Raw genomic sequence first — 13944 nt, 5'->3', positions numbered from 1 at the left:
CATGCTATCCATCCACTTGCTAACTGAAGGACAGTTTGGTTACTTCTTTGGGCAATTATGAATAAAGTTGCTATCAATATTTCATGTCTTGATATTTTTTATGTGCACATAAATGTTCAGCTTATTTGAATACAGTTGCTGGGTCATATGGTTACTTTTATAAGAAACTACTGGATTGTGTGAAAGGGAAGTATCAGAGCCAAGTTCTCAGCACAAAGGAGATTTATTTGCCCCAGAAGGACAGAGGGCAGGGAATGAGAGACAAGGACAGGAGATAGAGGACAAAGGAGAGGGGGAAGGGAACAAGGAAGGGTGAACAGGGATGTTTGTCCAGGAGTGGAACGAAGGGCTGCCTCTGGTTAGAGAGGAGACAGATGTGGCCCACAGAAAAATGGTGGTTTATAAATATAAGAGGAACTCCTGTTTTAGGATAAGATATTTAATTTTAATTGGGCATGTTAATTTGTCGAGCCAAAGCGGCTTTTGATTGCTGGATTTCAATAGGGGAGAAGAACAAGTCCTGCCACAGCCATGTTTGCTAGCCTGGCCAGAGTCCCTTCACCATGGAGTTAACCCAGCCTCAGTGAATAAGAGTCCCTTTGGTCACGACTGGTGAGCTGGCATGCACTTTAGTCTCATTCACTTCCAAGTCTGAGGAAGAAGGGTGGTTTGAAGCCAGCCAGAGCATCATAGTGAAACCCTGTCTCACAACGGGGGAAAAAGAAAAAAGACAGTCCCCATTGTTCCACATCTTGTTAGTGCGTGCTACTGTCAGCTTTTGGACCAGCCTTTCTAGTAAAGTGGTATAGTAGTCTCTCATTTTCACTTGAAGTTTCTTTGACAATCATACAATCAATAGCTTCTCTGTTACGTGCCTGTTACCATCTGTGTTCTCTCTGATGAGGAGTCTACACACTTACTCATTTTATTTTTTAATAATTATTTTATTTTTAATATTGTGTGATGGGGGTGTGTATACATAAGTGCTCATGCCCGTGGAAGCAGACGTATCAAGACTCCATGGAGTTGCAGGTTCAAGTGGTTGTGAGCCATTAATGTGGATGCTGGAAACCAAGCTCAGGTCCTCTAAAAGGCAGTGTGTATGCTCTTAACCACTGAGCCATCTTTCCAGCTCCTTAATGCTTTTTTAACATTTCCACGTGATTTGGGCGGTGTTCTCCTAAACTTAGTTTTAAGTAATTGTATGTGGGAGCTGCTATGTCCATAATGTGTCTAAATATCCTTACTTCAATTTTTAGTAGTTTTTCTGCAGATCACCTCTTGTTTTGAAGACTGAAGAGTTACATACTCCTGAGGTCCCCTCATTCCCATCTGAGGGAAGAGCCACCCAGTATACGTGCCAGTCTAATTATGTCCAGCTGGCTTATGCCTGCATCTGTAAGAGGCCGGCTTGCATTTAGAGCTACCTGTCATGACTCAGGCTTAAGATGAACAGTTCTGGAAGGTTTAAATGGACCAGATGCTGTTTACTTTTGGGCTAGGAGATCCTCCTGAATGTTTCTGAGCCAATCAGGTTGGACTACCAGGTGGTCAGTTACAAAAACAGGTTGGAGTGACAGGTAATCCTCCCTATGACTGTAGTGCCATATCTAAGCAGAAACCATGCACACACGAGTGGAAAGAAAGTTATTATCTTAGGACGTGTTCTCTAGTTCCCTGTTGCTTATGCAACAATTTGAACACATGAAGATGAATTATAGAGGAAGTTTTGCTTTTAAGGAACTTCATTTTGTTGGAGACTTAAGAATGGGCCACTGAGATTCACAAGATCTGGTTCATTTGTCTCCATTCCTTTAAGTGGTTTCTTCTAGACAACATACTGGTTTTTAGTTCACTTTTAGACTCATATTTGAAGCATATAAACTCCTGACGTTCAGAATCATTGCTGACAAAGTTGCATCGGTGTCTACCACACTTGTGTTCTAGTCTCGTAACCTCTATTCTTTGCTCCTCTCTTTTGCACTCAGTGGTCTTTCTACCTTTTGTGATTTTTAAAGGAGCATTTAATATGATTTTTCCTCTCACTTTTCTTAGCACACCAGCTATTTGTATGTGCTGAACTTTTCTTGTTTTCTTTAGTGGCTGCCCTAATGTCTGCAGTGAGCATTTGCAACTAAGTCAAGCACAGCTTCTGGTAACACTATCCATCGCTTTGTAGGCCATGCAGATCACCTCTCCTACCAAAAGAATCCCATCTCTTCCTCTTGTTATTTGTCGTATTGTATTAGTTCTAGCTTACATTCCATGCATACATACATATGTGCATATACTCACATGTTCACATGTATACACATACAACACAGGAGATACATATATAAGCACACATAGTATGCTGTTATTATTTTAAAATGTCATCTGTTAATAGTCAGATGTTTTTACTTCACCCTAATTTATCTTCTTAAGTGGTTTTCTTTTCACAGAGATCTGAGTTTCTGACTTTTTTTCTCTCTTTCTAAAGAAGTATTCACCACTTCCCAGGCTAGTCATGGACCTAGGCTATTAAATAAGGATAACCTTGTAGAGTACAAAGTCTAGGTTGGTGATTTTTGGTTTTTCCCCAAGACACGGAATATTCCACTTCCATCTCTTACTGGTTGAATGCTTTCTGTTGATATAAAAACAAACAAAACAAAACAAAAGCAAACAACGCAGTGTTCACCATAAAGAAAATAAAAGATAGTTTATTCTGGAGCTAGTTTGAATGACCGTGGCACAGGAGCCAGGCGAAATTTCATGGAGTTTTATAGTTTTATAGAACAGTGGTGTGTACCTCAGACAGGCAGGTACAGCAAAATGAGGGAATCTTTTCTACAGGCCTCAAAAGCTATCTGATAACATTCTTAGCTTTTGGGTTGGTGGAAACCAGTGGGTTTGCTAAGTTAACGGGTTCCCAAAAGTTTTTATCTATTATTCATACAATGTTAGTACATACACAGAGGTGTGGACAAGATGGGCTATCCAGGGACAAATGTTAGCCCAAGACAAGGTAACTGTCTAACACGTCAATCTTCTTCCCACAGTACTGTGATTCTGGCCAGTCAGTCAGTCTGGAGACACAGCGCCTTCCCTGGATTCTCCTTCACAGTTTTGAGTCTGATGACCCTCAAATCCTTAGCTTACTTATTAGATGCCTGTTCCCCCACTAGCTTTTTTCAAAAATAATTTCTCTACCTTTGATTTTTCTGTGATTTGAAAATACATCTCTAAATTCAATTCTTGTTTGTTTCTTTGCTTGTTTGGTTTTGCATTTATCCTGCTTGGTGTTTGCCAAGCAACCTGGGTCAGAATGTCCTTCCTGCTAAGAAGAACTTATGTCAGATCTAGTTAGTAGTTTCTTCATTCAGAACCAGGATGACTCCTTTAGTCTCTTGCTCCCATCTACCAGCTTCTGCTCCCCTATGGATTACCAACTCCATACTTCAATGGATACACGAGTTTTAGTGTCCAAGACAGTGGGACAGTGTGTGGACTTCTTTAGCCTCTGGGTCTTTTGGCTTCTGCTGTCTCTGCTAAAGCTGTGTTTTGTCCTTGTGGAGTCTCTTCCCTCACCTTGGCTTTCTTCTGGTGCTTATGCTCCCAGGTTGTCCCTTGCCTTGGATGTGGTTAGCACACGGCTTTCCTTTAGTTGAGTCACTCTGGGAGGATGGTGGAACAAGACTCAGCCTTAGGCTAGCATGTTCCATGCCCCTGAAGCCAGCTCCTGTCACTACTGACTGCTGGCTCTTCTAGAACCCTTTCATCGTCTTCTGGCTCCCGTGGCTCTGAGTCCTGTGTTGGGTGCCATGCATTCCAGACAAGCAATTGGTGTGCATGGACAGGCCCTGCACTAAATGGCAACTGCTCCCAAAGCTCCTTTAGCACAGAGGGCTCCCAGATCTCCTCTCCATGCTCCTTTCACCACACTGTTTGTTATCTTGTTTCTCCACATGTCCTGCTGCCTGAATCCTCCTATTGTGCACTTCTGATGTTTAGCTTCTCGCTCTATGGAGTAATCTTTTCTGTCTTATCTTAACTCTTCTCCCTCATCAGGTCATACAGAGACAGCGTCTAATCTGCCATCTTACCCAGAAATACTTTTTTAAAAAATAGTATCATTGTTTCAAAATGAGAGGTTAAGAACTTTAAGTGTTATTCTTTTTAAATGCTTGTAGTATTCCCTCTGATACTATAATTTTTAGATTTTGTAGAGTTTGTTAAGTGAATATTTCAATGCTTTTACAGGATTTGTAAATAATGACACTGGTGCTATTGTGTTTAACTTACCTTAAAACTCTTCAGTTAAAAGTAATACTGTTTAGGTTGTTTTTAAAATCACATCGTTGACTAAAAATAGAATAAAGAAACTGAAGTTTCCTCATGCACTTTCAAGGTTGGTAACTGGATAAACATCAGAAACAAGTCAGTGTAGGGAAGGAAGGAGACAGACAACAGTTATTAGAACCTCTTGTAACTCAGGTACTATCCTGCTTTCATACATTATCATGTTTAGTGTCTTCAAGAACTCACAAATGGAAATATTACTAGTACTTATTTTATAGAAAAATGATTTAAAATAATCTTTCTTGTGCCAGATGACTAGTGATAAAGGTCAATTTTTACTCATAAACCTTTGGTGTCATTGACTATTGTTTTTTTAAAGGGAAAATATGTAAGATAAAAAGCATAGTGTTATACAGTAAAGTAACTGAGTGGGTGGAAAAGGCAGTGCTAAGAAGTAATGTGAATCCTGCTGTACTAACCACGTCTGCAGCACTTGTCAGGCTGCGGTGCAACCTGATGGACCCTGTGCACAAGTCAGGTTCACACTGCCAGGAGGTATTGCTGATGGAGGTAGGTTTTAGGGAGGATCATCTGTGTCCTTCATTGTAAGTTCTGGGCTTAAAAGAAAAAAATCTACCATTAGTTTATATCATTTGAAAGTGATGTTTTCTCAATGAGTGGGTTGCAATGAACAGTCTGTATTCTGGTATGAAACGGTTTGTTATTTGGTCTTAGAATTGAATTTTCAAATACTTTGGGGTATCTATGAAGTTTGTAAACACTGGCATAAAGTTTGTTTTGGTTTGATTTTTTTTTTTTTTTTTTTTGGTTCTTTTTTTCGGAGCTGGGGACCGAACCCAGGGCCTTGCGCTTCCTAGGCAAGCGCTCTACCACTGAGCTAAATCCCAAACCCCTTGGTTTGATTTTTGTTTTTGTTTTGTTTTGTTGTGCAATATAGCAAGTCAGCTTGGCTACTTTTTCATATGCTTAGGAAAAACTGATCTTAGTTTCCAGTATAAATCTAAGAAAATATGAAAAGTGCTGGTGGATAGGTTATAACAAAATCACAGTAAAATGGCTGTCTCAAGTTTAATACATATGTTTATATAAATTTTTTAAATTTCTCAAGTATTAGTTATGTGTGAAATAATGATAATTTTATATCCTAGACTCTGCAGTCACTTCCATTTACCTCCTTGCTTTTAATGCTCCTAGGTTATCGAATCCCTGGGAATTATTATTTATAAAGCACTGGACTATGGCTTGAAGGAAAATGAAGAGAGGGAGCTGAGCCCTCCTCTCGAGCAGCTCATCGACCAAATGGCCAATACCTCGGAGGCGGATGGAAGCAATGATGAAGGGTACGAGGCAGCAGATGAAGGCCCAGACGAGGAAGATGGAGAGAGGAGAAGCAGCGCAGCCATTCGGTCCTATCAAGATGTCATGAAGGTAGACTGAGTGCTTGTCTCCCTGGGAGTTGTCATCTCAGGTTAAGAGTGGCTGGTGTGACCCAGCATTTGAGAGTAGTTTCCAGGCTTTGACAGCCTGGCTTTGGCCTTCGCTGGGTCACAGCTCTTGACTACATCTAGGTTATCTTGGTGTCACCTCAGTCTGGCTGCACATGATGCTATCAGCTGGCTGCTGCATTTCCTGTCTGTGGGGTAGATGGCACCTGCAAGTGGCTGTGTCCTGAAGTCTGAGCTGCGCCCGTCACAGCTCTGCGCTGGTCACAGTTCATTGTTCTGTGGGTTTTTACTCTGGCCTTCCCATAGGATCTGTGCACAATGATAAGACTGAAGTTTTCTTTGTCAATTTTGCTGCCTACATGAAGGGTAAATGTATAGCGATAACGCTATGAAGGATTTGACAAATTAGCCTTGTGATACTCTGTTCTGAGTTATTTAGATAGAACCTTTACTAGTTTTTTCTTTGGTTGGTTTTGTTTTTTAGGGTTTTTGTTTGTTTTTTAAATGTATATCCCTTAGTGTTTCAGAATATAGAGAAACACCATGAAAACAGTGTTTTTCAGTTGTGCTTTGTACTGTGTACCTGGGTGCATCCCTGTTTCTCTGGAGAAACACCGTCAGGACTCCGAAGGGATAATCCAAGTCATATTCCTCTTCTTCCTCTTCTTCCTCCCCTTCTTCTTCCTCCTCTTCCTCCTCCCCCTCTTTTTCTTCCTCACCTCCTCCCTTTCCTCCTCCTCCCTCTCTTTCTTTTTTTTGTTGTTCCTTTTGAAAGATTTTTTGAGGGAAAGAAAATGAGAGAGTGAGAGAGAGTGTGTGTGTGTGCGCGTGCGTGGCCAGCAAAAGGTAACAAATACCTTGAAACTGGAATTACAAGCTGTTGTAAGCCACCTACATTAACTTTTCACAAATTTTATTCATTTTAGATATTCTAGAAGTTAAGGGCTAAATTTAAAATAGACATGAAAGGCTAGTGTCCTAAAGTGACATAAGCTGGATAGAAAAAGAAATTTTGTTTCCCCTCATGTAAAAGGAAAACAAAACTGATCTGAACATAAACTGGAGGTTAGTAGGGTTAGGCACATTGGACTGGTCATTGTGGGCATGTGCCTGTGTGAAAGTTATACAAACCCCATTAATGCATACAGTTACTACAGAGTAGTCAAAATAAAGAAGAATATAAACATAGTTGGAGGCTGACAGACCAAAACTGACCTGATTCTGTGAAAACCACTAATAAACAGTGATGTGAAGAATAGAAGATGTTACACAAGAAGCAAAATTTACATTCTGACAGTAGCCACAGGCTTAGGGGCGCTGCACAGAGAACAGAGGAGGAGGGAAGAGCACAGGGACCGTGGTCTGAAGTCAGCCCGGCACCAGGACTCATGAGCACCAGGCGGCTCCCACTCTGCAGGGTTAGAAGATGAATGGATGTCTTAGAATTCTCACTCAGCAGCAGTATATAATGACTTACTTTTTAAAAAGGTTCTTAGGCACCTAACAATTAGAATGAATTCATTTTACCTATTTTTTAAATTTGAGCCACTATGCCTATGAAAAAATAAATTAGTAAAAGTGTACTTAAGACATATTTTATAGTCTGGAGGAGAGCCGTACCTCATCAGTTCTAGTCTTAGCACCTTTTTTTGAGAATATCCTAACTTCACTGTCTGCTTTTGGTTTCCAGTGTTACTCAACCTTGCCTATACACGTCTCGTTTTTGTAAATATTGTGACTGCTCTTTTCAACTGAATGATGGGAAATTGCTAAGACGTTTAACAAGTTTTGAAAATTTGAAACAAATATCATAAAACCCATTGTTTATGACAATAGAGACAGACAAGAATCTGTGGTTCAGTGGGATCAGTTAGCAATGACTGCTTGGCTTTGTTGAAAGAGAAGACAAAGAATTGACTTGAGGAAATATGACTGTTCTTTCTCTTTTTAAACTTTTAATTAGTGTGTGTGAGAGTATTCAGGTGCTTTGGTGTGTGTGTGTGTGTGTGTGTGTGTGTGTGTGTGTGTGTGAGAGTGAGAGTGAGAGAGAGAGAGAGAGAGAGAGAGAGAGAGAGACGGGGAGAGAGACAGGCAGACAGACAGACAGACAGAGGACTACTTTGTAAAGGTAATTATCTCTTTTCACCTTTGCGTGAGTTCCGGAATCACCTGTACCCGCTGAGCCATTTCACCAAACTCTGACTGCTTTGTGATCGTTAGATGTAGAAACATGAAACTAAGTTACAATAATACAACTGATAAGGATTCTAGGATCTTATACATTTATTTTCATTTTAGTGTTAAAGATCTCTGAGTGTATAGCAAATACAAACACTTCATATCTTATTCATGCCTCGATTATGCTGGAAAGAAAGCATATACACACAGGTTAAGTATAAAATACATGTAATTAGATTTTTGACTCCACCTGGGCTCTTTGCTGCTGATTCTAGAGCCACACGAGTGTACACACAAAGTTAGACATGTATTCCTCTTCAATAAAGAGGCTGGAGAAGGCTGAGCAGTGAAGCTTGCTCATCTTCCAGAGGACTCAGATTGATAATAGTCTTCATAAATGTGATTTTTGGTGGTTTGCTTCTTGATGAACAGCTTATGCAATTTGATACTGAATTACTGTCCTGCAAAATACATTCTAGAGTTGGGGGTTTAGTTCAGGAGTAGAGCACTGGATTTGATCCCCATCTCCAGGAAATAAAAAGTCTTAATTAAGGAAATCATTTTGAGTTTGAATGGGAAACTGTTAAATTTGGATATGACATAACCCCACGAAGGCTCTTGTTAAAGCCTGGTCTCCACCTGTGGTGCTATTTAGAGGGGATTGAATCACAAAGGTGCTATGATGACTTCATCAGTGCTTTCTTGCTCTGATGAGATCATAGTTGGGTTGACCTTGTTGGAGGAAGTAGGCCTTTGTGGGGTGCCTTTGAAGGGTACTCTCCTCTGCTGGCCCTCTCTCTTTGCCACCCGTCCACCATGATACAGCCACAGTACTCTACCACATCTTACCTCATGCTGTTCAGACTCTCACCAGCCAAAGGCCCAGAACCAGCAGAGCTGAGGGAGCACGGACTGAAACCTGTGAAGCCGGGCCTCAGAGTCAACCCTTGCTCCTTTGTTTTTCTCAGTACTTTGTCACAGCAAAAATAGGAACACAGAAAAGAAACATGAAAAGCAATAGAGCTACCACTGACCACCTTTTATTTTTTTGACTTTTCATAATTTTTTTCCTTGATATTCTTTTTTTGTTTGTTTTGAGACAGGTTCTCATTATGCAGCTTTGTCTGACTGACTGTGTAGACCAGGCTGGCCTCAGACTCAGAGTCCCTCCTGCCTCTGCCTCTGGAGTGCTGGGACCTTTGGTGTGTGCAACTCCACCTTCGTTTGACTCTTAAAATAAACAGTATTTTATGAGCCCAGGCTGGCCTTGAACCTTCTACACAGTGGAGGATAACCGTGGATTCCTGACTTTCCTGTCTTTGCCTACCAACTGGTAGGATTGATTATAGGCATACACTGACCTACCCAGCTCTCTTTTATTCTTTCTTAGAAATTGTTAAAATATAACATTTTTCGACAAGTATATTAGTGACTAATTTATTAAGAGAAGTTACTGCTAGTGAAGAACTTTAAAATGTGCCTACTGAACATGTATGGATAATAGTTATATTATAGAAACATAACATAATTCTTTGGAATCGTAAGAGGATATCTTTGCAGTAAAATAAAGGAACAAATCACCTTTCATCATGCTATGTTGCATTCTTAACTCACAGTCAGTCATCTTGGGACATGAGGACACAGGCAGTACCTGAGTACACCACCAGCTCTGCCTTCCTCGCCACCCTCCATTGCCACTTCCCCACCCAGGCCTCACAAGTGAATGAATGTGGGCTTCAGAACCCAGTAAAGGATGTTTAGATTCTGCTTGTGGTAACAAAACAAAACAAAACAAAACAAAAAACACATGGGAAGGATTCGGGACTACATTGGAGAATGCATGATCGTGCAGTATATGTGACATGCCAAACACAGCCCGTGGCATGGTAAGTAGTAGCTGGCTCTTTGCTTGTTGCTGTGGTAAATACCATGACCAAATGCAACTTGGAGAGGAGAGGGTTTGTTTCGTCTTACAGTCTGTTGAGGGAAGTCAGGGTAGTAACTTGAGGCAGAAGCCATGGAGGAATGCTGCTTACTGGCTTGCTCCCTCTGGCTTACTCAGCTAGTTTTCTTATACAACCCAGACCCTTGCCTAGGGATTGCAGTGCCAGTGTGGAATATGTCTAGGCAATCAGCAATTAAGAAAATGGCTGGGGTTGGGGATTTAGCTCAGCGGTAGAGCGCTCGCCTAGGGAGTGCAAGACCCTGGGTTCGGTCCCCAGCTCCGGAAAAAAAAAAAAGTATTAGATATTAATAAAAAAAAAAAAAAGAAAATGGCCATAGGGGTGGGGATTTAACTCAGTGGTAGAGCGCTTGCCTAGCAAGCTCGAGGCCCTGGGTTCAGTCCCCAGCTCCGAAAAAAAGAAGAAAAAAAAAAAAAAAGAAAATGGTCATAGTTAAGACGTGGCCACAGACCAGTCTGTTCAAGGCAAGTAAGACTTCAATTGAGGTTACCTTTTTCCAGGTTACATTTCTGTCAAGTTGACAGCCAAAACAAATTATGATACTGCTAAAATACCTGAGTTATTGTCATTATTTAGCAAATCCCCTCCCCCCACTTTTCCATCTCAGGGAGAACTTTGACACATGTCCTCTCATTTTCTTTTTCTTTTTTCCAAACTGGAACTCAGTCTTTATTATGTGTATTATTGTCTTTTTTCTTTTTTCTTTTTTTGTTTATTCACTTTACATCCCAGTTACAGAGGCCCTCCCTCCTTTTCTCCCAATTCCACACCCCCCTCTATTACCACCTCCCCTTCTCAGAGAAAGGGAAGTCAAGTTGAAGTAGGACTAAGCCTATTCTCTCCCACTGGGGCTTGATAAAGCATCCAGCTAGGGGAAGGGGATTCAAAGGCAGGCAACAGAGTCAGAGACAGCCCCCTGTCCACGTGAAGAACAAGCTGCACATCTGCTACAGATGTGGGGGGGGGGGGCCTGGGTCCCTTTATGCTCTTTGGTTGGTGGTTCAGTCTCTGTGAGCCTCTGTGAGCCCAGGTTAGTTAATTCTATAGGTCTTCTTGTGATGTCCTTGACCCCTCTGGCTCCCTCAATTCAGTCTCCCACTCTTCCACAGGACTGCCTAAGCTCTGCCTGATGTTTTGGCCATGGGTCTCTGCATCTGTTTCCATCAGCTACTGGATGAGGCCTCTCAGGAGATAGTTATTATAGGCTCCTGTCTGCAAACATAGCAGAGTATTGTTAATAGTGTCAGGGGTTGGCTCTCTCCCATATGAAGAGACTTTAGTTGGGCCAGTCATTGTTTAGTCATTCCCTCAATCTCGGGTCCATCTTTATCCCTGTGCATCTTGTAGACCAGACAGACTTTGGGTTCAAGATTTTGTGAGTGGGTTGGTGTCCTCCTCCCTCCACTAAAAGTCCTGTCTGGCTACAAAAGGTAGCTGCTTCAGTCTCCATGTCCCCAGCTGCTAGGAGTCTCAGTTAGGGTCACCCCTACAGACTCCTGTGAGCCTCTCCCATCCCAGGTCCTTGGCTTATCCTAGAGACATCCCCCATTTCCATTCTCTTTCCCAGCCCCCCCCATACCTGGTCCTCATCCCTGGTCCCCTCCTCACCCCCAGTTCCCTCCATCCATCCACCTCTTACATCTATTTGATTTCCCCTTCTGAGTGAGGTTCAATCATCTTCCCTTGAGCCCTTCTTGTTACTTAGTGTCTTTGGGTCTGTGGATTGTAGGATGATTATTCTGTATTTTATGCTAATGTCCACTTAGAAGTGAGTACATACCATGGGTGTCTTTCTAGATCTGAGTTACCTCACTCAAGATGATCTTTTCTAGTTCTATCCATTTGCCTGCAAATTTCATGATGTCTTTGTTTTTAATAGCGGAATAGTATTCCATTGTGTAGATACACTACATTTTCTTTATCCATTCTTCAGTTGAGGAACATTTGGGTTGTGTCCAGTTCCTGGCTTTTACAGATAAAGCTGCTATGAACATAGCTGAGCACGTGTCTTTGTGGGATGGAGGAGCATCCTTTGGGGATACGCCCAAGAGTGGAATAGCTGGGACTTGAGGTACAAGTATTTCCAATTTTCAGAGAAACCTCCAAATTGATTTCCAAAGTGGTTGTACAACTTTGCACTCCCACAAGCAATGGAGAAGTGTCCCATCTCACACCCCGCCAACATGTGCTCAATTGAGTTTTTGATCTTAGCCACTCCGACAGGTAAAAGATAGAATCACTCATTTTCAAATAGGAGCTGATTCTAGTCAGCTTACCTTTGCTGTTGGGTATCTTTTACTAAACCATTTTGTCCACATGTTTGTGTGGGATGTACCTGTGGTCCTGTAGTATACTGAATCTCAGATGACAGGACATCGAAAAGAAAAGGTATAGGTAGACCACGTGTGTCTGTTTTAATGGCACCTAAAATGCCAAATTCCATTTTTCTTTCTTCTACAGATATGTGCTGCTCATCTCCCCACTGAGTCGGAGGCACCGAATCATTATCAGGCAGTATGTCGGGCACTGTTTGCAGAAACCATGGAACTGCATACGTTTCTGACCAAAATTAAGAGTGCGAAGGAGGTAGGTACAAACACGGATGTCTGTGGACTTTGGAATAGGTAGCCTGTTTTCAGTATTGTCCATTCTGTGCGTTTTAGTTTGAGCTTTGTTGTTTTCTTCTTTTAAAGACAAGGTCTTGTTATATGCCAAGGCTGGCCTCTCTCTCACCAACTCGTGATCCCCTTCCCTCAGCCTCTCTATTTAGGACTACAGGCGGTGAGTGACTGTTAAGCTCACCTCTGCTCCTGTCGGGTACTGCTCGCAGCAGTGCTTACAGACATGTTGATAAACTAGACTCAGAGGAAACTTGTCAGAAGAGTGCAGAAAGGGGTGGCCTGAGTTATTGAACATCGCATGCCTATTTAGATACAGAAACAGGCAGTACTCAGTGCAAAAGGAAGCTCGCAGGTGAACATCTCAAGCCTGTCCTCACTAGAGTACCGGAGAGTAGGAAAGAGTATTTTTTTAAGGTTGTCCTGACCTAACCCTTCCCAGAGCATTTTTTTTCAGTCTTGTACGGTAAATTAAAGGAGTTTTGAAATCGTCCAGCACTAACATTCTCAGCAGACATTGTTGAATTAAAGAGCGGTGAGCATTTTTAGCACTGTACTCCACTAATTTGAAAAACTTTTTACTCTTGATTAAGCTTTGCTTTCTCAAAAGAGATGAACATCATTCCTGGAAGTGATGGCTCAGTGGTCCTCTGACCTCCACATGTGGGCCTGTACACACATTGAAAAAGGAAGAAATAAATTATGTTATTTGTAGGGGGAAAGATGCAATGAGGAGCTTATTATATATATGGTAAAAATAATTCAGAATCATAGAGGCAAGAATCATACATTCCCTTTCATATATAGAATTTAGAAGGGAAAGGGATGAAAGACATGAAAATAAGCAGAAGTTAAGCATGGTGGCTGTAATTCCAGCACCAGACAGCCAGGACAAGAAAGCCATTGCAGGTTCAGAGCCAGCCTGGCCTACATTGCTAATACTAGGTCAGCTAAATGGTACAAGACCCTGGTGTCTTGTTCTAAAATGTCATAATGAAATCCATTGCTGTGTAATAATTACTAAATTTGTTGTTGTTAGTCTCTGTTAGCTCTAGCTGGCCTGGAACTTGCTCGTGTAGACTAGGCTAACCTTGAGATTTCTGAGACCCTCCTGCCTCTGCCTCCTTTCCATGACTGTCTAAATACTAATTTTTAAAAGTTCCTTTACTGTTGCTGAATGATAGTCTACCACTCATTATTCATGTGACTGCTTAAGAAAGAGCCTGTGTTAGACACCTCTGCCCCACCTTTTCTTTCTCTCTCTCCATCACTGCCTGATGTCAACCTCTGTGTCTAGTTCCATGGTGTTTTCTCTTTCTTTCATAGTGTTGTTCCTTGTCCCTGGCTGTCTTGTCTTTCTCCTACTCTTGCTGTGGCCTAGCATTTCAGACCTCCAGCATTTCTTTCCTGGATAGCAGCCGTACTACCCCACCAGTC

General features: G+C 41.7%; 1 protein-coding gene across 6 annotated transcripts in view; it reads left to right on the top strand.

The window, feature by feature from the left end:
• Positions 1 to 13944, top strand: part of Spire1 (spire-type actin nucleation factor 1) — a 129769-nt gene that overhangs the window by 56902 nt on the left and 58923 nt on the right. For all 6 annotated transcript variants that reach the window (NM_001415684.1, NM_001415681.1, NM_001415682.1 and 3 more), the window contains 2 exon segments: positions 5497 to 5730; positions 12350 to 12475. In NM_001415684.1, the coding sequence (NP_001402613.1) occupies positions 5497 to 5730; positions 12350 to 12475 (360 nt within the window).

The sequence above is a fragment of the Rattus norvegicus genome, chromosome 18, assembly GCF_021556685.1.
Source record: "Rattus norvegicus strain SHRSP/BbbUtx chromosome 18, alternate assembly SHRSP_T2T, whole genome shotgun sequence".
Lineage (NCBI taxonomy): Eukaryota > Metazoa > Chordata > Mammalia > Rodentia > Muridae > Rattus > Rattus norvegicus.
This window is presented reverse-complemented; position numbering and strand designations above follow the sequence as displayed.